The sequence below is a fragment of the Trematomus bernacchii genome, unplaced genomic scaffold, assembly GCF_902827165.1.
Source record: "Trematomus bernacchii unplaced genomic scaffold, fTreBer1.1, whole genome shotgun sequence".
Taxonomy (NCBI): domain Eukaryota; kingdom Metazoa; phylum Chordata; class Actinopteri; order Perciformes; family Nototheniidae; genus Trematomus; species Trematomus bernacchii.
This window is the reverse complement of record NW_022987564.1, coordinates 19,261,844-19,287,255: the sequence shown is the minus strand read 5'-3', so window position 1 is coordinate 19,287,255 and position 25,412 is coordinate 19,261,844. Positions and strand designations below refer to the sequence as shown.

The 25,412-nt window shown below is 39.3% G+C and overlaps 1 protein-coding gene across 1 annotated transcript in view; it reads right to left on the bottom strand.

Moving 5' to 3' along the window:
- The window catches only part of nudcd1 (NudC domain containing 1), a 47,652-nt gene that overhangs the window by 5,327 nt on the left and 16,913 nt on the right, over nucleotides 1–25,412 (bottom strand). Inside the window, exons 6-9 of the mRNA XM_034124176.1 lie at nucleotides 23,427–23,634; nucleotides 17,387–17,531; nucleotides 14,078–14,203; nucleotides 592–751 (exon numbers count right to left, since the gene is read on the bottom strand). Coding sequence (XP_033980067.1) covers nucleotides 592–751; nucleotides 14,078–14,203; nucleotides 17,387–17,531; nucleotides 23,427–23,634 — 639 coding nt within the window. The remainder of the gene's footprint in view (nucleotides 1–591; nucleotides 752–14,077; nucleotides 14,204–17,386; nucleotides 17,532–23,426; nucleotides 23,635–25,412) is intronic.

Sequence of the window (25,412 nt, the reverse complement as noted above, 5' to 3'; positions counted from 1 at the left end):
AGTATAAATAGACATGACACAACACGGTAGAATTAATAAAAAGCAATAAAAAATAAATAAATAAAAATAAAGATAAAAGGATGGTAAAAGGGGTCTAGGCAAAGGCTCTTTTGAAAAGATGGGTTTTGAGGCCTTTTTTAAAAGCCTCCACGCTCTGTGGTGCTCTCATGTGGTCGGGGAGAGCGTTCCACAGACTGGGGGCAGCCGAGCAGAAGGCCCGGTCTCCCATGGTACGGAGCTTAGTCCTGGGGGGTTTGAGCAGGTAGGAGTTGCTGGAGCGGGTGGTCCGCAAGGAGGTATGGGTGGTGAGGAGTTCCTTGAGGTAGGGAGGGGCAGTTCCATGGACACACTGGTGGGTGAGGACGGAGACCTTGAATTCTATCCTCAGTTCTACGGGTAGCCAGTGTAGTGCTTTGAGGATGGGGGTGATGTGGTCATATTTGCGCACCCTCATCAGGATCCTAGCAGCGCTGTTATATTGATTGTGATATTTAACATACATACAGGTTTTTAGAAAATACTATTGCAAATACAACATATGGACCCCTAAATAGAACCATCAGAATGCGTGTTTTTGGTTTCTGATCTTACCTAAGGCATTGAACGTGGCGATGTGCTCCCACATGTTGCCGGGCTGTTGGGGTCGAGGCTGCCACAGCAGAGCGTCCACATCGTGCCTGAGGCAGAGGCAAGGCATCTCAGAGGGGTTCACGTCCACTGTGAACAGGTACTGATGGCTGCCAAGATTCACCTGTGGAGAGGGGGAGAGAATGTCCCCACGGCAAATTAGTGAATGTACCTGCTGCGTTACTATTTCACAACTTTGGCCCTTACTTGCAAAAGTGTTCCAATAATAGAGGTGAAACTAATCTGCAGTGTATCGTTTCACACTTCATATATAATTGGCCTTTCTGACAGCTGAGACGTCAGAGAAATGCAGCACAGTGAAGCTCTCAAGTTTTCAATGGAAATGAAGGTAGAAGAAACCAGGATGCATGGAGACATGTCACAGTAGAGGGATAAAATACAAATATTAAACCCGACATCTGTATATTTTCTTTAAAAAGTTTTTCCTGTTTAAAAATGTTTGGGTCAAATAAAAATAAACCACCTTAAGGATTTAGCCCGTTTAAAACCAATGCACCCGCACTTATTATGGTTTGGCGTATTTCAAGCAAATGTAATGTTTATGTGTGTAGGTCAGATTGTGCGATGTGCTGCATGCTCTAACTGTGTTAGCCGTTTGCTGCCTATAACAGCTTTAGAGGCATAAATAGTCATTTGTAAAACATACATACACACATTCAAACATACATACATGCATTTCATGTATTGTATACTTTTATATGTTTTTTTAAAGACCTCTTCCTTGTTCTATAACTGGAAGGAGTTACTGTTCGTGGCCATTGTGGGTGTAAAGCTGCACTGAATAGTACGAGATATGATAATAATCCATGTATTGATCCCACATACACTTCTCCATGATTGATGTGCTTGACATGATTGCATGTGTGTGGTTCCAGGCTATTCCAGTTTGACTCCATTTGCTTTGGAGAGACAATGACCGTTGCTCTGTCATAATTGCTCCTCCATATTTGACTGTTCACACAGATCCCTCACTGATTCAACCCACAGGCTGCGAGTCTGACTGCCAACATGTCTCCCAGGCTGTCCTCCCCATCTCAACACACACTCGACAGGCATTGAAAACTCAACATAAACCAGCACATATGTTGGTGGTTGATGATCTCTCCCAATGACAAGCCATCACGCCTCCACTCTAAAACTCATTTTCCTGCCACTTGTGTTTTGACTTGCAGCATGCAGCAGATGTTCACTCACGCTTTACTGGAGTGTGTGAGAGTTGCCTGACAATGACGCCAGCGACTGCACGGGTCATGATGTGTGAACAATGAAACAGCATAACAATAACTAGAGAACAAACAACATTTTTTTATTTAAATCAGAAGATTGCTTCTGCTGTGGAGGGCAGAGAGTGTGCAGGATTTCAATGAGTTCAATGATTAGTTTCTCCTCTGCGCACTGAGAGATTCTTCTCGCATATCAGCTGCTTTCAAAATGGCAGCCATCATGGCACACAGCTGCCATAGGGAGTATTACCATTATACTTTGTGTTGTGCCAGGATTATAAGACCATACTTTTGAAACCTATCAATCTCTGCCACCACACCATAACATTTAACTGAATTTGTGCTCATACTGTAAGAGCATTAATAAAATACAGATGAAAAATCTGCAGACCTCGAAACAGCATTCATATTTCTTTAAAAAGGGAAACTAAAGGAGGTTGTCCGTTAACCCTTAATTCATTGGTCAACCCAAACCCTAACTTTGTGTTTTGGACTGCTGAAAAAAGGCCATTGTTAGGAAACTTCATGGCCACTGGAGACTACTTGCAAATTGAACAAATACATGGTTATTTATCAATACTGAAAGTAGTCATCAGTTCAAGACGTGGTTAAAAGTTATTTCTATAAAAAACGTATGCCAGTGTAAATGAGAGGGGATCTTGGGCCAAGTCATTAGACACAAATCTAGTTCTATCTTTCATGTGGTCCGTGTCATATTGTGTTGCACCTAACACGAAACCTTTACTGACCACACGTTTCTTATTTGAAGGTTAACATATATTTTGTCAGTAACTCTTAAAAATCCTACAGCTAACACTATTTTCATATTTTCAAGATAACATTGAAAATACAGAAAGGAATGAAAATCTTCTCAAAGTGTTGCCATCTGTTGGTGGCCCACTACCCACGGATCCTTCACCGAGACCCTGTAAATAGATGTCTGAAATCTCATACATTAAAAGATGCAATGATCGGGGAAAAGCTTTACACAAAGTAGCCTGAAACATACAACTACCACCAATATTCTTACTTTGCAAGTCCCTTTAAAACATGTAATACTACATATAGTTTTTATCCAAAAAGAAGTCTTGAATTTGAAATAAATAGGCACCAATAAAAACAATCTGGCTTAATGACTTGACACAAATATACACTTTTATGGAAAACCTTTCATACTTTCTGAAAATCTATATCTTCATTATATTCATTTCAATATCTTACAGCTATGACATACATCTCAGCACGTATTCATAGATGCTGGAAGTGGATGTATCCTCTATTGTTGTTGTTTGATATATATATTTGGTAACTGTAAGTCTGCTAAATGTATTAGGAATTACATTAGACACAAAAATAAAACTCAATTTCCGTCTCTAACACATCTCAAAGGTACAATTATTTTGACATTTCAATGTCAGTGATTAAGTATGGCTTTTGAATGACTTAAATATATTCCGCTACCTATGCCTGGTCGGAGTTTTTGAACATGAAACCATTCCCTCTGATATTATGATAATATGGTCATATTCTTAAAAGGGAAAATCCATCATGAGGCTTTTATCAGATTCTTTTCAGCAGTGTCTGACCTGCTTTCTGTGCACAACCGAGGGTTCAGGTCCTGCCCTACAAACTGAAGAAACAAAACCTCTATCAAAAGTTCATCCGAGCAACAGTAACAATTTCCTTTTCTATTTAATTTCTTCACAAAGCCTCCTTTGAATGAGGAGGATTTCAGTGCAGGCAGCAAAACAAAGCATGGGAATAACCTCTTTAATCCAGAATCTAAATTCCTGCTAATTCCTGTGTTACCTGCTGAACAGAGATATGGTATTCCATTATAGAAAGACACAAACAACAAAAAAACACATGAAAGGTAAGCTCAGCTTTAATAGAAAGCTCTGTTCTCTAAGAACTGAGCTTTCTATTAAAGCTTGTGAATGACCCGGACACAGCGGAAACGCTCTCATGGTTCAATATTATTAAAGAAATGTATAAAATGAACATTTGTAGATCAATTATTCACCTGGTCTTACCTTGGATTCATTAGGAAACAGTGTTTTTGTTACATGCCTCTTTTAGCTCAAGCTTGCAGAGAAGAACAATTTGCCCGGAAACCGAGTGCACCATATAAAGCGTGAAATGGTGGAGGAGCGGTTTTCAAAGTACGATTTGAACAAAAATAGAGAAATTAGCATACTGTACAACCAGATAAATGAGACTTGGATAGCTTGTAAAAGGATTTTTTTCATGTATGCAGTTTTGCTGTTGTAATACGTTGTACCGATTTCCTTCAATTCATCAAGACTTTTCTCTGTTTATGCAGCGAAAGAGTTTGAGGTAACACAGGGTGAGTAACTGATATACAAATAATCATTTTGAGATCATTTTATTCCTTTAATGCATCCATGTAACAGAAACAGAATGGTGTTTATAGGTTTTGTCATTTGGCTGCTTTTTGTCTGCTCATTACACAACTTAGTTGAATACTCGATTCTGATTTGAACAATCTAGAGGTTGTGAATTTTCACTAACAGACCGCTGCTAAGGAGAACTAACTGTTGCTAAGGTGGATCAATGTGCGTTCACATCAATCAACAGAAAGAAGTCCATTCAATTTAACGTTGGCCGTTTACAATAACTCAGTTTCATCTGTCACAAAACACAGTGGAATTCCTTTTGAATATTCATTTTTATATATATATTGGAGAGCGTTAGAGAAATCAGCAGAAAAAGACAGACAGGAAGTCAACGAAACAGGAACACAGCGTACTGTGTTCCTGTTTCGTTGACTTCCTGTCTGTGGCTGTGTTTAAAGACTGGTAATGGAAAAGAAAATATGAACAGATTTGGCAGTTCCAGCCGTTGGTAAAAAAATGGACCCATTTTTTCTCTTAGCTGAAGAAAATCAATAATGTCATTTTTAACTTGGTGGAAATCTTGTGTTGAATTTGTTTGGTTTAAGATACTTTATATTGTCTTGTTGTATGAGTGTACTTGCTGTACATAATAAGAAATCCTACAGTTGGACTCCGGCTAGGCCAATACCTGTTCCCTGGAAGAAATTACCTGTTCCCAGTTTTAAAAAAAGCTTTTAGCCAATACCCTTTGGTTTTTATCAAAGGTTTTATAGGCTTTGAAGATAAGGGACAGAAAGCGAGGGGATGGTATTACGCAGCCAAAGCAAATGCATCTGCACACAAATGCCAGTCGTCTGTAATAACAGCTGAAAAAAAAACAACATACTGGAATAAATATCAATTTATTTTGTGAATGAACGGAAATGATTTTATTGCATCACAGACTGGACACATGTTTTTTTTATTTTTTTTATTAATAGTTCTTAATATTCTGGATCAAAGGACATTTATATTACAACTGTAGATCAATGCTGCTAGTGTGTCTAAAATATTTAAAGGATAAACACATCACTTTAAACTAATATCTGCAAATGTAAGGATTTAAACATATAATATCTCTTTTATATAATATGACTTATAGTTTTACGATGGTGTTATCAGTAATCTCATAGGAAACTGAAAATGTCCTAAGTTTTTTTATCTTTTTTAAAGATAGCCAAACCTTCAGTAAATACTGTGAAGAGATGTTCATATTACTCCATTGTAAAAAGATATTACATCTATGGCCAGTGGATATGACTCAGGAAACACATATGAAAAACATTATTTTCAACCGGGATCGGAAACCAAAGATAAGCCCATCGACAAAAGGTGCGAAAATTACTAAGAGGTGCCACAATTTCGAGCTGAAAGGTTTTATAAAAAAAGGTCAGCCCATGTCCTAGTGGGCAGGCGAGCGACTGAAGCATTAAGGCGGATACAATGAGGGTGGGAGGGGAAGAATAGAAAGGTAAGATAGACCCAGGCAAACACATACATGGAACAAATAGACCACTGTCCTTCAAAAAGCTGATGGCACAGGTACCATTACAATCCCCTGATATAAGTGCAGCAGCTTGCCTGCACTATTTGCAGAGTGAATGGAGGGAGAAACATTAAAGGGCTTGCATTCACATGAAGCCCTTCATCACAGTAGAAACACTGCAGCTTATATTCAATACTCATCATTAGTCTTTCATTACAAGGTGAAAGGCTGTATTTATTGTGAGATTTTGTGATGGGGAATTCTTAACCACAAATTATTTTGGGGAAATGAAACTGAAAGAGGAGAATGAATAGAGCTTATTAAAACTGCTACATATCTGTTTTGGAAAAGACAAATATTCACTTATGCTTAATATGTTGTATACTTCTGTAAAAATAAAGGTTGGACATTTGGAAATACTTTTGCACTAAGTTTGAAAGCTTACATATAACTTTCTTTGCAGAAATACACGTGAATTTTCAGTCTAAAGACATTTCATAAATCCACATTTTCCTTTTCATTTGTAAGCCTGTTTTATCTAACATAGATCACCTTGTCCCCAAGAAAGAAAGCAACATGTGACCTGTGTTTTCAACCTTGGGACCAATAATGACAAGAGCAGGATGTTTTTTCTCCTCATACAGTATGGATGGAAGGATAGACCGGCTGCCATCCTCCTTGCGGTGTGTGAGCCTCCCAACGCTTTAGATAAATTGGAAAACAACATAGAACACAAGGCTGAGTTTTCGCTGTGCAGCGTTCAAGATGAAATGTTTGCTTTTATACAACAGCTTCTCCTGAAGGCTACTGCTGTCTTCCCAACTCATCTGACCTGCAAACCCTTTTTAATAAACAAAAGAGAAGCCTTTTATCGGCTACCTTGAGTCTACTTCCATTTCCTTTTCATTCTGAAAACCACAAAAATAGCCATTCATAACTCAAACAACACAACATATTGTGTTTTCATCGCAAGTTCTGTGTTTTTTAACCGTGCTACAAGGCAATGTGCTCACTCAGGGCTGCACGATTAATCTAATCGCAAACGCGATATAACAGATGCGTCACATCCTTCCACGTCTTTGTCCTGGCGCTTTTCCGTGGGGGTAGCTCATCCTAAATGTTATACTGCCGGACTTGGCAAACTAAGCATGGTGGCAAGTCGTTAAAATAACTCTTCTGATAGCAAAGGTTGCTGACGCCTGGTATAACCGCCCAAGGTTGCAATTTAAAGAAATAAAACGTTGTGTGTGAATGTGACAACATATTCACTGATCATTTGGCGGTGGTGGCGAAGTCCATAGGGACTTGGCTTCGGAAGGTCACCGTTTCAAGTCCCCGTTTCAAGTCCCGAAAGATCAAGTGCTATCGAGGTGTCCCTGAGCAAGGCACCGTTCCCTACACTGCTACCCGGGCGCTGTACATAATGGCAGCTCACTGCTCCTAACACTAGGATGGGTCAAATGCAGAATGTACATTTCCCCTCTGTGGGACGATTAAGGGAATACAAATGCTAAATAAAATGCTGCTCAGATGACTGTCCGCTGCGCCGATCAGAGCCAGAGAACAGTGCAAATGGATGCTAACGTTAACGAGCAGGAAGACCCTAAAAAGGTGGCCAAAGAAAAAGGGACCTCTGCCTTAAATTCAACTAAATTGAGCTAAAAGAGGTTCTCTGTCAAATATGCAAAACAAAAGTTTCTAGATCACGCGGCGACACAACACATTTGTACCGAGAAACAAAGAGAAAAGTATGACGAATGCACAGCGGCTGCGAAAATTCGGACAAATAATGAAACAGCTTAACCTGTTTAGTAGGGCTGTGCGATTATGGCAAAAATCATAATCACGATTATTTGGGTCAATAATTGATATCACGATTATTAAATACGATTATTCATTGACTTTGAAAAAATCAATTTATTGAACTTTAAAACAAATACAAATAATAATTTGAACAGTATCTTTTTAACTGTTGATTAGCCTGAACGTATAATTCAACTGAAAAACCAATACAAAAATAAATAAAATAAATGATACATTTAAATAAATAATATAAAAATAATAAATACCAATAAACAAGATCAACAAATATTTTGGAGCGCACTTCCACAAGCTACTAAACATATATAAATATGATAAATACAAATAAATGAGACCAAAATTAATTAGATCAAATATGTTGCAGTGCACTGTCACAACCTAGCAAAGCAAAATAATTGTTTTTTTCGATTATGTTGTTTTCGTAATTGTGGCAAGCCAAAATTGTAATTGCGATTAAAATATGATTAATTGCACAGCCCTACTGTTAAGCCCTGAGCCTGTTTTTCAGGTCTCAGGCTCGAAAATGACACTCCCAGAACAAATGACCATATCTTCCCTTCTAAAAGGGTTAAATTAATAATCTTTTTTCTCAAAGTAATGATAAACCTGTGAGTTGGATGTAGAAAAGTCAGAACAATATAGATGTTTTTTATTTTAAAGAAAATTCAGATTTTACATAGTAAAAAACTGTAAATGATAGTGTACGTCCAAAAATTCTTTTTTACTTATAGTGAAAACTACCCTTGGATGATGGTAAAGTAGACTAAAAGCTTTAGGAATCCAAAGTACAACATATAAGTACCCTGTATCAAGATTGATGCAAAACAAGTGACATTTGACCTTTTTAGAGAGGTTTAGCCAAAAACACTCCACCTCTGAGGTGATTTGGGTGTAAATGTTTTTCATATCTCTGGAACCCATTGGTCGATTTTGATGGTTGACACCTCTTTCTGACCGTTAGAGCCAATAGAATCGAAGGGGGAGTCCCCCACACACACTCATTGTGAAACAAAACGGTGGGGGCTTTGCGCATGTAATTTTGCATTAGAGTGAAGCTACACTCTAGCTCTGACATCTAGAAACGGAATAGCATGGATTATCAGTCTCATTGCTCATGGATTATCAGAAATCATTTCAAAGGGACACAGACACATTGGATTAACCTATGGATTAACTTCAGCAGCGTTTTTATCGTTTTAATGCCATTGAAGACCACTTTGGAGAGACTACAGAGCCAAGGTAACCTTGTTAGCATTTTTAGCTACCTAGCGTCACCTGTTTTGATGTCTGTTTTTGTTTATAACGTCGCGAATCCGTATAATTCAGTGATAATGAGGGTACCCATCGATTCTGTGTCACCTCACGATGTGAATCGATGTCATGGATGTGGAGAAAAGATAAATAATAAGGTTTTGTGAGTGATTTTCGGTGCAGTAATCTGTTAGCATTTTTCGCTCGTTGCTAATTCAGAGGCTCACGGGCCGTCTCCACGGCAGCGTTAAAAAAATCTTGGAGGTGGGCGTATCTGAGGCTTGGGGATTTTTTTGCGATCAACCAATCACATGAATCTCCTGCCCGCGACATATGAAGCCAAAAAGCCCGAAGTAAACTGGATATAAACTCCCCAAAACAGGCGAAAACATACCACTGTCTCTGCCACCTCCCTCCATGCCTGGCTCCTCCGGTTTATATCCCGGTAGGTCTGGTCATAAAGCACCGGGTGATTGATTCGCTACCGCTAATTTCTCCTCCATGTTTTGGAATATGAGGAAATGACCTGCGGTCTGTCTCTCCCAGCATACACGCCGTTTGATTGGCTAGAGCTTGAACTGTCAGATTTGCGTACACGGGATTTGATTGGCTGACGCTTCCTCCTCAGCTTCAAAAGTTGAACATTGTTCAACTTTGGATCTTGAAAATCCTGAGAATCTCCGCTCGCCTGCCCACAATGCATTTCGGCGAAAGCGAAAAAAAGTGACGTCACCCCATTCAAAGTGAATGGGCAGAAGCGTTTCAAGATTTTTTTAACGCTGCCGTGGAGACGGCCCGTCAGTGTTAGCATTGTGGGTTTTCTTTAAAAAAAAAAAAAAAAAAAGATCAGTTAGATGAGTTTCTTCCCGTTACATGGATATAAAACATTCATAGTTTATTAAATGAACATGCCCTCAGACACTGTTTCCTGCAAGATGTTGCGGCAGTGCCCCGGTACCGGGGTCTCTCGGGCTTAACAGGTTAAAGGGCAAACTAATCGCAATATTGTCCACAATAATCTCAATATCAGTTTCTCAACAAATCGTGCAACACTAATTGATTTCCATGGTGTCAAAATTGTGTATCCTACTTTCTTTTATCTCTTGATTTTTTATTAAGTGCGACCATGAGGCTACCTTTGTGATTATAATTAACTTTTTTTAATAACAGACCAAGTCGAGCCGTACCTTTTTGTATTGTCAGTTAGTGTGCATTGCATCATATCTTTTAATTGCTGCAGGATGAGCAGCATGCTAAAAATTGCTCGGATCATATGAACAGTGTTTGTCATAGGTGATTGTAGGCTATAGATGTGAATGGTAACAAAAAAGAAATATAAATAATCTCATTTGGGTACACATGAGGATATCTTTCCCCTGGGAATCATTCATCTTATCTTCAACACCAGAAAACCATTAACCATCATCCTCAGCTGTACTGTGTATGTATGGCTAACTACAAAATGCTACCATGCCAAAAATTAACAAGCATTGTCATTTTTATTAGAATGAGCTCATAGCACTGCTGTTCCTAATTACAGATTCAAAGCTGTACTAGCATGGCTGACAACATAAAGATAATAATGACTGTTTGTAGTCATATATGATGTACGCAGACAGTGAAATCCATTATTAATGCTGGTAGTGGAGTTTATTATAAATCCACTGTGACCTTTTGCTTCAGAGGCTAATGGACAGCCCGGAACAGTCTTTGATCAGAGTCTAGCAGGAAAATATATACTTCAACAAATTGATAACAAATTAAGACCTCCTTTGATGCAGAGCACTTTCTGTCAGATGGAATGATGCTATCTGATGAAGGTCAATGAGCCTTCTTCCACACAAAAGCACTGAGTCCATATGTGACCTGAACAACATGAAAGGAGGAAAGGCAAGAAACAGGACATCAAAAAGCAAACCTTGCAATGCTTTGATGCTTTAAATCAATATGGCCATTGATTGGACTTTTCAATTATAGTACAGAGTCTCGGACTAATCGACATCCCTCAACGAACACGTACTCCTAAAATTCATTAACAGATTTATACAAATAAATGTTGGCGAACGATTGGCTTTATAGCCTGACATGCGCTTGTTGGCCACTTGTACATGTCTTTGTGGAATAAGTCCCGCCCCACCTCCACTGTGGTTGGACGGAGGAGAAAAAATGACAGGGCTGAGCGCAGTTTTACCTAAAGTTGAACCCTTTTTGCTCTCAATGACAAAAAAAAACTCCAAACATGTATCACTTACAGGCTGCTGGATGAAAATAAGCGAAAAACATAACAGTGAAGTGTCCATCCCGTGTCTATCTTTTCAGTTCGCAGTTTATTAGAATACGACCTAGTTAAAAACTTGATTCTGATTGGTCAATTCAGACTTTCAGCGGCCTGCTCTTATTTGATAGTAGACTGTTGCTAATGATTAAATTACATTTGAAAAGATTACATTTTTTAAATTAGTGGAGAGCAAGAAACTTTGGATTCACGATTGCTGAACTGTTCCCAGCAAAGAAAAAAAGAGAACAGGAAAACAAGTGAAGGAATTAGGATAAATCCAATGAGAGGAGACAAACAGGAAAGGAAACAATAAAGGAAACAGCAGAAGGTGACAGACAGGACGTACCATTTCCTTTTGATTCTTAAAACACAGTTTGGGCTCTTGCAGTGTTTAAAGGAGAGGTGTCATGGCCATTTCCACTGATCATAATTCCATTGTTGAGGTCTACTAGAATAGATTTATACTGTGCATTTTTCCAAACTCACATTGGTTTCTCATACAGCATCTCTGTAAACTACGTGTATTCACTGAATTTCACTCTCTGCCTTTAACGGCTCGTTGTAGCTCCAATAGCTCCAGCCCCCACCCTCCCTGTGAGCACAGTGTGCTCTGATTGGTCGGGACGTTGTGAATCGCGCTGAGCTCCGTGGAGATGTTGTTTCCTTGTTTAGGATACATAGCGAAACACAGCCAAACTCATCCTGAGCACACACAAAGTCACAGCCGAAGTAAAAACAATAAGTGTGGCTTGATATTGAGTAAGAAAAAGGTTGATAAACGCTGTGAGAATGGGTCTGCAGAGAGAATTTCGCCGCGATCCCAACTGTCTGTTATCAGCCTGCAGCCAGGGAGGAGAAATCAGCAGAGCTGCCTGTGTGTGAGGAAGTCCGTGGATTGGTCAATTTGGACCAATCAGCGGGGGCTTAACGTAACGGCTCCGCGGACGTAACGTAACGGCTCCACGGATTGGTCCATTTCGTTCCGGGAAGAATCAAATGGACAATGACGAGGCGTTTTGGGGAGGTATTTTCTGTGTTAGAGTTTTACTCTAACATTTATTTAGTTAGTAGCTGTTTAATAAGTAGGATATTATGCAGCAAGTTGGTCAAGTAGATAGCAGTATAGAATATTCCAGTATTGGAGCTATTACAACAGCCTAAGTGGGTTTGCTTTTACTTCTTTACTTGGCCTTTGCAGAGCTCTCTGGCCAATAGGCTTATTAAAGGTCAAGGTAGTGAGCTGGCTTGCTCACTAGGGGAGCGGCTGGATAAAAACTGTCTCTTATGGCGCGTTTCCACTACACGGCCTCGCTCGGCCCCGCTCGGTATGGCTGGGCCTCGTTAGGACTGGCTCACTTTATGGCGCATTTCCATTACAGTTTAGGAACTGGGGCAGTAACTATAGTAACGCAGTGTAGGCGGAGCCGTGACGTGATCTTCAGAGGACCCCAGAAAAACAACACAGCCGTTAGCTGTTAGCACTCAGAGCTCACAGCTCCTCATATCTGTTCAGAAACTAGACAAAAGTTAAACAAGTACAAACCACAGACTGCCTGTGTCATGGTGAATACAGTCGCTGCTTTATTTATGTCTGTATAGGCCGTTGTTGTGAGTGTGGACGGTCGGAGCATATACTGCGTTAGCTTAGCCAATCTCCATCTAGAAAAACACGAATTTTAAAAGGTTTTTCGCCTGCCGTCTGTCTGCAGACTTGACAAAGCATTAATTCATGGTTTTTACTAACCGGTATCAGTATGTTGTTACTTCGGCATCATTTTGAAACGTGTATTACAATTCAATCACGGTCAAATATGTCCATCTTGTTGTAGTTGTTGCCCCCTTGCCAGCGACGCTCTCTCTAGTTTAGCATACTCAGCCTGACTCAGCCTCGTTGTCTCTGGCCCTGGACCCACGATTTTATGAGGCCAGAAAAACTGTGAATTAGGACCCGCCGGCCGGTACTAGGCCAAGTGGAAACGCAACCAAAGACGGGCCGCTGACGTCACAGCCCTCTTAAACCGGGCTGCGGGCTGTAGTGGAAACGCGCCATTAGGCGCATTTCCACTACACGGCCTCGCTCGGCCTCGCTCGGTATGGCTAGGCCTCGTTAGGCCTTGTTAGGACTGGCTCACTTTATGGGGCATTTCCATTACAGTTTAGGAACTGGGGCAGTATCTATAGTAACGCAGTGTAGGCGGAGCTGTGACGTCATCTTCAATGCGAAACACAAAACCAACATCAGCCGTTAGCTGTTAGCCCTCAGAGCTCACAGCTCTTCATATCTGTTCAGAAACTAGACAAAAGTTAAACAAGTACAAACCACAGACTGTCTGTGTCATGGTGAATACAGTCGCTGGTTTATTTATGTCTGTATAGGCCGTTGTTGTGAGTGTGGACGGTCGAAGCATACACTGCGTTAGCTTAGCCGATCTCCATTTAGACAACACGCATTTTAAAAGGTTTTTCGCCTGCCGTCTGTCTGCAGACTTGTCAAAGCATTAATTCATGGTTTTTACTAACCGGTATCAGTATGTTGTTACTTCGGCATCATTTTGAAACGTGTATTACAATTAAATCACGGTCAAATATGTTCATCTTGTTGTAGTTGTAGCCCCCTTGCCAGCAATTCTCTCTCTAGTTTAGCATACTCAGCCTGGTTGTTGGCCCGGAAAGAATCTCGATTTTATGGGGCCAGAAAAACGGTGAAATAGTACCCGCTAGCCGGTACAACGCTAAGTGGAAACGCAACCAAAAACGGGCCCCGCACGGCTCTGCACGCTTAAAGCGAGCTCCACGCTGTAGTGGAAATGCGCCATTATAGGCAGAGAGCATCAGGTAGCCAGCAGAGTACTTGAGAGGAATGAAGGATGGGAGGAGCGGACAGAAAGGAGTGAACACGTTACATTTGATGGCTCTGGCTTGAAGGATTGGAGCATCAAAGTGTTTACTAGTGAAGTACAGAGGTGGTACTCACCACCTGAGAGGGCTTGAGTGATTCTCCATCAAAGTGTGTGAGACTGGAGCCATCTTCTGGGAAGCCATCACAGTCCTCCAGCTCCTGAGAGTTGCACGGGGGCTTGTCCTTGTCAGGGTTTCCATTCTGGGTAAAGAAAAAGGAGGGACAGGGAAACAGAACAGAGGCTAGGGTTACACTTGCTTTGCATTTATTAACATGTAAAAGGCTTGATTAGCTCTGAGGGGCCTCAAGTGGACCCAGATGATACATTTGAAGGGTAAGGGCCAGAGAGGATGTTGTTGAGCATGAGACTGAGGGTGACTGTGGTGGGCTGAGTGTGGTGATGTGAACAAGATGTCAGACAGGGAGGGCTCAGAGCAGCTGAAGAGGAAGAGGATGAAGGTGAGGGGCCTTTGAGGAGGGGGAGATGCTGAAAGCTAGAAGAGAGGGCTTAAAAAAGAAAAGCTTGTGAGGTCATGAGAAACCCTCCGGAGAAAAAACAAAACTCAAGCCAAGTTGTGCTTCATTCAAGTTTATGTATGAGTAATCTTTTTATAACACGTACTGCTGATTGATTTAACACTGGAGTGATTCAACCATACATTTATCAATGGGGCTGTGCTCTATGAGGATAGATGCCTTGAAACATACACCAAGATGTATTTTATTTACAAACCATTTACTAAATTATTCCAAAATGTACTGTATCACAATATGTATTGATATTGTAATAAATAAATTAAATAAACTATGAAAGTTAGACCTATTTATCATGCAATCGTGTAATGTAATCCTTTACATTAGTGTTGTGTAATCCATCAATAATTTCCTAATTATTTCTTATCAGTTTTCAAGAAACAAATGTGTGCATTTTGACTAATTAGAGGACAAAAGATATTAATTATTAGTTTGTAAAACATTATAGTATTTTGTTTCTTAGAAAAGTGTTTAATCAAGCAAGTCAGCTGAAGAAGTAACAATGTAAACTAGAGCAGTGGTTCTCAACTGGTCAGGCCTCGGGACCCACTTTTTACTTGGTCAATACATCGCGACCCAACATTTTGAAGCACTCAAATCTATTCAACAAAAAATCGTGCTGTAATATATACGCTTTTGAGCATACAATATTAATAAAAGTGAAGTACAGTGCATATATCCCTTATATCCCTTCACAGAACTAAAGTATGCTTTTAAAAAAAGGTTTAATGAGATGATGGAATCAAAGCTGAACTATATAAAAAGGCACACATGCTGAAACCCAACCCAAGCAGGGGGGTCTGGGGGGATTCTCCCCCAGGAGATTTTTAGAAATACTAACATAAACTACGCATTCTGGTACACTCTGAGAAGAAAATCGGGCCTTCAAAATAAAAGTTTGACTTTTTCCCCCCAAAAAAAAAAAAAAAAATTCCAATTTTTTTTTTTCACTCACACATCCGCGACCCACTCGAAACGGGTCCGCGACCCACTTTTGGGTCGCGACCCACCAGTTGAGAACCACTGAACTAGAGAATGCAATTCCTGAAGACATTTCTAGTGGGAATGCTTTATGCTGAAAAGCTGACGCTGAACTGCTATGCTGAAATGTAATGTGTAAGAAGAAAGTGAAGAATTTAGGTTGAAATGACACATGAACACTGGGGGCTTGAATGTGTGATAAGAAAAGAAAAGAAAGTAAAAAGCAGCAGAATATTTGAACTGCAAACTTTTGAAATAAAACCATACGTCACCAATAATGTATAAAATATGTGGAACATGTTGAAGTCAGTATGAAGTCTCCATCAGACAGAAAAGAATAGGCTGAGACAGTCTGTTAAACTCCAGTCTGTTTTTCAGTGTTTGTTTCTGTGCTGGGCACCTAATCATAACACCTGTGTGTGCCTTTCCATTGATGTGAATGAGAGATAAACCTCTTACATTTGAACGTTTTGTTGAAGAACCGTAGTAGCTATCGGTGACATTTCAACGCTTGGAGCATCTCAGGACACTAAGGAGCGTCTCAGTCTGCTTTTTGTGTACTTTCGGGTCAATAATGTGGCTTTTTGGCAGATTAACTAAAGGTGTGCGGCTGGTGCTCTGAGGAAAGATCAGGCTGAATTTACAATGGGCCTTAATGGAGACATGTTGAACGTTTTTGTCACTTCATGCCCTCAAGAGGCATTTTGTTAAAAATGTTTGCTTAATCTTTTTTTTTTTTAAGCTACGAGATGTTTTCCTAAGTTTTTCATGAAAAATGATGTCCCAGGAGTGTAGGGTTTGGGAGCTATGGCAGGTTTAAAAAAAAAATATGAAGGCAAATTTCAAGCTCTCCTCCACTCTAGCTGTGACATCACGCACTCTAAGCCTTAACGAGCTGCGCAATACACACTAATGTTAAAATCTAAAGAAGGCCTCTTTACCAAGGTCTGAACAATGTTTAATATCTCTTAAAGTATGAATCTGATTTAAAAGTTGTGCAATACGAATAATGTCAGAAAGATGTGTAACATTTTAAAGTTGGAATGAGGTTTCTGAGTGAAAGTATGAAGGAAGTACTGTATGAAGGAAGTCGCATGAAGATTTTTCAAGTCTGAAGAGTTTCTCCATTGACTTCCATGTTAGGAATGTGATGAATTATGGGATGTATCTCTGGAATTATATATGGAAAAATGTATGAATGTGAAAAGTAATAGCCATCGATTCCCGATCGAGCTGAACGTTTTGAATGCTGTATCAGCATTCCAACTAAAACATGTCTTCAAGGAAGAACATTCATATAAAAGAATATGGTTACCAATAATACAATAAATATAAATTAATAATTGAGACAGTTTTCTGAAGGATATCAAATTATATTGTTCTTTCCACAAAACTTTCAAGGAAACATTTAATATAAACTTTTTTTTTTTTTTAAAGATGGACTGTAAAATGTAAAAGTTGCTATTAAATTATTTTCTGATGATTCCTAAAACATGATTAAAAGATTATAACGAAAAATATAATAAGAAAACCATATGTTATTGGCTAGTCAACTTAACTTTTCATTTTTTTTAATAATTGTCTTGGCAATATAAATGTGTTGTTTTTTTTATAACAAAAGCAAAAAATAATCAGCAGAATGCCATAAAATAGTTGATTTTTGCTCCCCAGAGGATGATATCTTTCTTTGCACTCAAAATATCTTATGCTGTTTTTGGTAGATCACTTTTTAAATGGTGGGCACCTTTATCTCCTGATAGTTTGGACAAGGTGTGGTAACTCTGCAAAGTTTTGGCTGTTTTCATGCACAGGAGGCAGGTGTTTTTAAGGATGGGGGCTTAATGGCATTTGGTGTTTGAGTTTTCCTACCATGTCTTCAGAGGTGAGGAAGGTCAGCCTCTCGTGGATGAGGGCAGCCTGCTCGTCGCTCATCACGTACTCCCCTCTCTTGTCCCCCATCACCAGCTCCGACCACATCGGGCCCTCTTCACGCTTCTGCAGGGTCAGCTCCAGGCTGAGGACACATGAGCACAAATATCAATACTACTCATTCAAAGAGCTAGTTAGAAATGAGTCATATAAATGTAAATGCTTAAGTGTGGTTACATGCAGCGTCAGAAAGACAACATTCTGATTTCCTATTGTTTCCACACTTTCAGGAAATGCCAGAGAGTGCTATTTATGTACTTCAGAGGAATGGGTTCTTAGAATGAGAATGATGCAATCAACGAGTAAACATCCAATCAGGAGCAGTGTGTAAAATGCTGTTTTGATGAGAAAGGTCAGAGGAGTTAACCAGGCTGAAATGACTGATCTGGTTTGGAAAAAAATGATACAAGAAACAAATAAATCAAGGGAATAAAAACTGAAACATTACAAGCTGCAACCATTTTATCTTAATGGTAGAAGCCTAAAATGTTTTACTCTGTGCCGATCCAGATTTCTGTTCTGTACAACTTATTTTGGATACATCGAAAAATTATTTAAATATCAATATCTGGAAACATCTCACAGCGTTTTATTAAATTCAGTAACATGAAGATTTTTACGTTTATTTTCAAGCAAATTTCAAAAACGATGTAGTTTTAGGTTCTCAAATGTGAGATATTGAAGTTTTGACTGTGTTTCATTAATTTGCATTTGGCTCCAGGATTTTGTGATGGGCATACCATACAATTTGTCCCATTTCTAAACAATTTTTTACAAGCAGATCATCAGTCACATAAGACGTTTTGTGAATATTGTTTATTGCCAAATTACTAAAATCATATTCAAGCATCAATCATTGCTTTTACGTGGCTAATATTTCAACAATTTGCTGTGAGTTACGCCAACACCTACTGTAGGAGCTGCATTTAAGTTTATTTTGTTTTGATTTATTTGGAACCTTTATTAATACATTTCTCTGTTTCAGTGAGAGGTGCGCTTTGCTCAGGTGAAGGGGGCGGGGCTAAAGCTTTAAATTGGAGGTGCGGTGTGTGACGGGGGGCGGCAGCAATACCGTCATTGACACGCAGACGCAACCTTATGTTTAGTAAAATACGGATTATTAGGATCTGCTGTTTAAGTTTACGTTAAATATTGTTTTCGTATTTTGTTTTGTTTTTGCTGGAAAATAAACGTTGAAAGAGCAACCAAAACGTCCGGTGGATTTTTTAACTGCGAGTCTGACATTGCTTCCCAGCCCCAAGCTCTACATGTGGTCAAGAAAAGGAACCTTTGAAATATAGGAGTTACAAGACAAACTTTGGGATTTTGGCCACTACACCTACAATACGTGCATATATAAATATTCAAATGATATGCTACTTTGATGAGTGTGCATAATGTTATTATGTTCTTCTGCACATGAAATCTATACACTTGATTCTGTTGGACTAGCGGGAGCGCCGTGAACTCAATATCAGGACACGAGCCAACTCATTAACTCTCATTCTTCTTTCACTAAATGATGCTAATGAAGATCTGTCTTTATGGATTCAATCCAAATTATGAATAAATTAGAATAACATCTGAATACCATTTTCTTCTTTTCCTTGTAATACATATATGTTTGCACAAGTGCATTTTGCCCAGGGCACTCATATTAATCTCTCATTTTCCACCGTTAGAGAACATTCAATCACATCACACTGTTTTGCGTTAAGCAAGGACAATATTACAACTTCTGTATGTTATCATATTTTCTGGTACTGAATGTATCATGCATTATGGTCCTCTGAATAAGGCTATATGTTTTAACTGCATGACAGAAGTGCACAGAGCTACATGTGCAAAATGTGCAAAAATGTCCCTGTGTCATTTAGCCAAATAATGATTCTTGTGTAACTTTTCCCTCAAAACTTTTTCTCCATTTTCATCTTTGTGCAAAGCAACTTCTGTTTTTGAAAGTGCTATGAAACTAAATGTATTTCTGTTGCTATGCAAAACCGTAACTAACACAGTCTCTCCTGGGAATAGAAGTCCATATGACTCTGAAACAACACATCATGCCATGTGAAAGCATTGGCAGACTAATGTAGCTAAATATATTTTCAAATGAAAGATTTAATATTGTAGATTCCATCAAATGTCTCAAATCAAGACATTACAAGTCGCATTTGAAAGGGTCCAGGGACACAACAGTGAGGCTGATTTATGGTTCTATAGCATATTATCAAAGTCCAGTATTGAATCCCTTATTACATAAATAAGATGAAGCTCTCAACATTAGCAGAAACACACACTAGCATCAAAAGATTAATGTTTCTGACACATTCAAATAACAGGTGCTGCTTTGAAACCATATTTTGCACCGTTTATTGTGTACACAGGACATTTGACAGCTAAAAGTTTCCCTTTTGTCCTTAGAAAATTACAGTTAATAAGCTACCACTGATTGATGTCATATTAACAAACAACAGGAATGGTAAGCAGTGTCTACAAATGCTACCAAACCTACCTAAAAGGGATTTGCTGTAATGCCAGATTTAATTAAACAGAAACCTTGTCCAGGTCCAAATCGTTAACTAATGCTCATTCACTTCATATTTTTTCTGGTTTTCATGACGTACAACATTTTGAGAAATGTGTAACAATTCTTCATTTGAAAGAAACTGGACTTCATCAGGGTTTCATGTTGTTGCTACAAGGTTTCAGTCCTACCAAAAGAAAAGACAATTTTTCCAGCGAAAATAGTCAACGGACTACTTCAACACGGCACAATGCGCACACGTAGCGTCCTGAATCTAAGAATGTGGGTATTCAGAGAGAAAAATATCATTCATACTGTCATTCATGCGGATGTTATGAAACAGCTCTATCTATGGGTAATGATGAAAAGATATGAAAGAGACACAAAGGGCAGCTTCTTAATTCAGTTCAGGACAGAGGGAAGCAGGATGGTGCTCAGCCGTCTGTCTATAAAAGAATAACCCATTGGTATGGAAAAACATGCTCGATACAAACAAAAGGGTGATTTTGTTCTAGTTATTTACGTTGCAGAAGGACATCCAGATGGAACGTGGATGCATACACCCACAGATTAGCATACACACTTCTAAATATCCATCAACTAATCTATTTTATGTTTTGTTTGACTAACATAATGTCCTTTGTGTATCTATGGGACAAAAACTAAGATGATTTTCGATATATTCATAGCTTTAAAGGGTATCTAGATGCACAAAGCCCTCCAACAGGAGACACAGAGAAAGTGTCACTGTATGGTACTATCATCCCTAAATGCCAAATGTCACTAAAATGTGTATCCTTAAAGCAGGGATCAGCTTTAATAGTGGACCACCCGTTCAAACGCCCTACAACGGCCCAAAACACTTACATTACGAGAACCCTTTCAAAAATAATGTAAAAATGAAAAGGAATGCAAATGAAGAAACATCTTCACCAACTTGACAACACATGAGCAATATTGAGATAACTTTCACCAACTTGAAGAAACATGCTCAGCGTTCACAAAAGCAGCCTTAAACCTTATCCAGGTTCATCGGAAATCTAGCCTATGTAACATGTGCATGGAGCTGAGCATTGAGTGACTCATGTTGAAGTAATAGGATTCAGAGATGAAGAGCTGATGGAGACGAGGATGAAAGGACTTAAAGTGGAGGATGTGATTCAACCCATTCTGTATTAATACATCCAAGGTTTATGAAAAGGATTCAACTCCCTTGCCTTTATTATTGATGTGCATCACTGAATTGCAGTGGCTGCCATTTCAAAAGAAGTAGAGAAAGAGCAGATTCGCTGTTCCACAACCTGGACACGGCCACATGAATCTGGTGTTAAACAGCCTAATGAGGTCCAGTACCACATAAGGCGCTTTCACACCGCAGTACTTTTCCCACAAAGGTTCATGAGAACTCTTTAGTTCTCACTAACTAAGTACAGATCGCGTTCACACCGGAATAAGTCCCTGAGGGAAGATTACGCAAATGAGCCGCTGACGTCACTTCTTCTTCTTCTGCTTTGGGTTTACTGGCAGGCAGCAAACCACTTCACGGCGTATACTGCCACCCGAAGTCCCCGGCCGGAAGTCCCCGGAGTTGGGGACTGGCTTCAGTAGAAGCTGCTGGGACTCCCAGCAGCTTCTACTGAAGCCTTCCGAGTAAATCGCCAGAACGCCGACACCTCCTCATCTCCACCGCTCCCATGTTTTATTTTGTGTTGCCATAAGTTATTCTCTCTCCGTTGGTGCGCTGGGCGAATGCTAATGCTAATAATGCTAATGCCAGGATAATAAAATGGCGGCTTCACAAAACCTTTTGGGAGTTTTACGGGGCGTGGTTTGCAATCCGCCCAGCCAATCAGAAATAGGAACCTTTTTCTCCCACAAAAGTCCCTGCTCTCTAGCAGGGACGGAAAAGGGGGTAAAAAGGTTCTGATGAACTAATTTTAGTTCCGGATTTTTTTGGTGTGAACGCAACATTTCGGAACTAAAGTGGGAAAAGTACTGCGGTGTGAACGCGCCTATAGTGTAGACAAATGACCTCCATGAGACATTGGGGAAACGTAAGACACTCCCAGCAATCTAAGAGTAAATTGTATCCACTCCTGCTGCCTTGCCACAGTTTTTCTTTAATTAAAATACCCCAATGCCCACTGCCCGGGAGAAAACGTCTTGGCCAGACCGGTCCATTCTGTGAGGAAATGGGTGGGAAATATTAGCTTAAACTCACAAACTGACCCAATCTATTTTTGCTTAGACCTCTCAAAAACATTTGCCGATGCTGCTTTCAGTCATTTCAAAGGATCTAAGAGAAGCTGAGAATATTGATATATTCTTTTGTGTTACAATTCTATAGTTGTATTATTCTTACTTTTTTTTTTATATCATTCCTATATTCCTGCATTTTGTTAACACTTTGATCCTACTGTTGATCCTCACGACTTGTTTTATTTCTATTCTAATTTTATCTTAATTCTGGCAGAAACAATGTTCATGTTTCCCTTGTTAAGCCCTTAAAAGTGCATTTAATAAACTTGAAATGTGCTATACATAAAGTTTGATAGATTAATAAAGTAAAACCTATTGGTTGCGTTTTGTTTTATAACTGCATGGAGAAATAATATTGCAGCAGAGGTGGAGGGGAGCAGAGAATGCGCAGATCAACTCACATGCTCCTCCGATGGTCACATTTGTACACATCTTTTCAAAAGGTGTTTTTGTTTTTGCCGCTGAATTGTAAGACACTTTGTGCTGCATACTGTGCACTCAACAAGGACACAGTGACCGGAGTCACAGGGACACTCGACAAGGAGGCAATTCACAGATGGGTCATCTCGGTGTCATCTAAATCCCTTTAAAAAAAGGCAGCTGAATACTTTTCACAATTATATTATTATTAATAATAAAGAAAAAAAACTCTAGTGCTCCATGCCTTGCATACTTGACACCCTTAAAATATATGACTTTCTTGATGATTGTAAGTAATATTCTGCAATAAAGCTAATGTCATATAAGTAAAATAAATGGATATACAGTACATCTAGAGAAAACGCGCTGTCCTGCCAAGTGGGACTGAAGTAAACCTTTTCTTTATACTTTTCTGAAGCCCTCAATAAGGATTAAAAACTGCAAAAAATGAAATACAATACAAACATTTCTTATGTCAGTTCTCTTAAATCGTTGAAACAATGCATGAATACTGCACATGCAGTATTCAATCAATACGGCTGTGGCTCAAGGTGCTGACCCTCTGATCTACCGATCAGAGGGTCAGTGGTTTGATCCCGGACCCTACGGTCAACATGTGGAGGTGACCTTGGGCAAGATTATATGTTAAAGTAAAAAAACACGTCAATTGCCACTTTTGAAAACAGAAATACAGCTGGAAGGTACCATGAGGAATCCGGTGTCACTGTTGTTTGTATAACACAAATAATGAAAACCAAACTCAGAAACTTTGCACACCTTTTGTCCTCTTTGATGATCCAGGCGCTGGCCTCGGGGTCTGCAGGTGCAAACAGCTGGCCCTCCAGCAGAGGAGGGAAACCCTGAACTCCCAGCATGATTTGGTCTGCGGTCAGCCTGAACTGCACCTCCTCTTTGGTGACACCCTCTGGCATGCGCACAAACACCGTGACATCCTCCGCGGTCTGCTGCCAGAAGTAGATGGGGTCTGAAACAGGAGAGAAATGAATGGTGCTAAAGTTAGACAGTATTTACAGAGTCATACATAAAACATCTGATACAGAGCCGGATTTAAAGGAAATGACTGCTGAATATTCAGTGATACTGCAGACGGGGGACTATTAAAATAAATGAATAATCAATATGCGAGGGAGACTACGAGGACTTTTTCTCACAGTGAAGCCATCAAGCCATATCTCCTGCACCAGTTCACATTTCAGTTTGTGCAGAAATATCCTGTCAAAACTTTTTATTGCACATTTTATTGTGCTACAGTATTTGTAGTCATTTACATAGTTTACTGTAGACAAAAGCTCAGTTTGATTAAAGTAAAAGCGTTAGATGTTAAAATGCTAAATAAATCTATATAACCAATAATCAAAGTAGCACAAGTTGTATAACATGGTTAAAATTAGGGCTGCACGATATATCGTGTCGTGACGATAATCGCGATATGCGCATGCGTGATATTCACATCGCAGGACGTGCGATTTTTTTTAAAAGAACATTTATTTTGCTGCTTGCTACAAAAGGAAAACTCTCATGTCAGGGTTACTTGAGTGAGTGACATGCAGGCTCTGCATGCACAGCAACCCACCAATCACAATCAAATCTCCAAAGCAAACGGACCCGGTGATTAAAGGTAAAAACACTGAATAAAGTAGTTTCATGTGTTTCTCCAGGGCAGTTCGGCGCTGCTAACCGAGCTAGCTCAGCTTGTTGCTCTGATAACTTAAGATCCAGACGTCCGTGACTAAAATCCTTCATCCGGTTAAATATAGTTAAAAAAATACCAATTGTATAGCATTAAAAATCAAGAAAGGATGGTTTGCGGAAAAAAAACCATTCCTGTATGTTTTCATATCGCAATATATATCGCAGGGGGAAAAAATCGCAATGTCAGTTTTTTCCAATATCGTGCAGCCCTAGTTAAAATTAACTTTTAGTTTTGGATTGAGAAAATACATAATATGAAATAATTATAGGTATAAGTGACAGTATTAGGTGTAAATCGTGCTTACTGAATGTTTAATATTTTTGTCAATAAAAAAGACAATGCTCAAAAGGTTTTTAGAAAACGTATAATTAACAAACTATACAATTTTGTTTCAATTATATAATAGATGTTAGGTGCTTTGAGCACCAGGGAAATTGCTATATAAATAACATGTATTAGTATTATTATGTTACATTAAGTAACAGCATTTTTATTTCCCCTTTTATGAGCAAATGGGTAATTTTCTGACATTAAAAGGTAGAGTAGGTAATTTTGGAGAAACCAGCTCGAGTGCGCTAGAATTTGAAAATACGCAGCCGAAAAAAATCTGCCCCTTCCTTACAGAGCCCCTCCTCCAACACACACGAACGCGCACATGACCAATGAGGGCACGAGATAAGTTTGTGCACGAGATGGAAGGCTGACAGGCAGGTAGGTCATCCAGTTATTTTAGCCGGGCCGGCTAAAATGATTGGTCGTGCTTTTTACTGTATTTATTGTCAAAGCATTTCATATATTCATTGCTATCGGGATGTTAAGAGCATTCCATGGAATATAACAAAAAGTGTTTCTGAAGTGAATTACCTACCCCACCTTTAAGCCTACTAGCAAAAGACAGGATGTCCGTGTGTGTTTATGTTCAGCTCAACCTCTGAACTGAACAAAGGACTCCCCATAGACTCTGGTTTTCACTTTGGCTATCTTTTACTACATTTATGAAAAAGAATTGCTTTGCATTCCGTCTGTCTGAAAGTAACTGTTGGCAGATT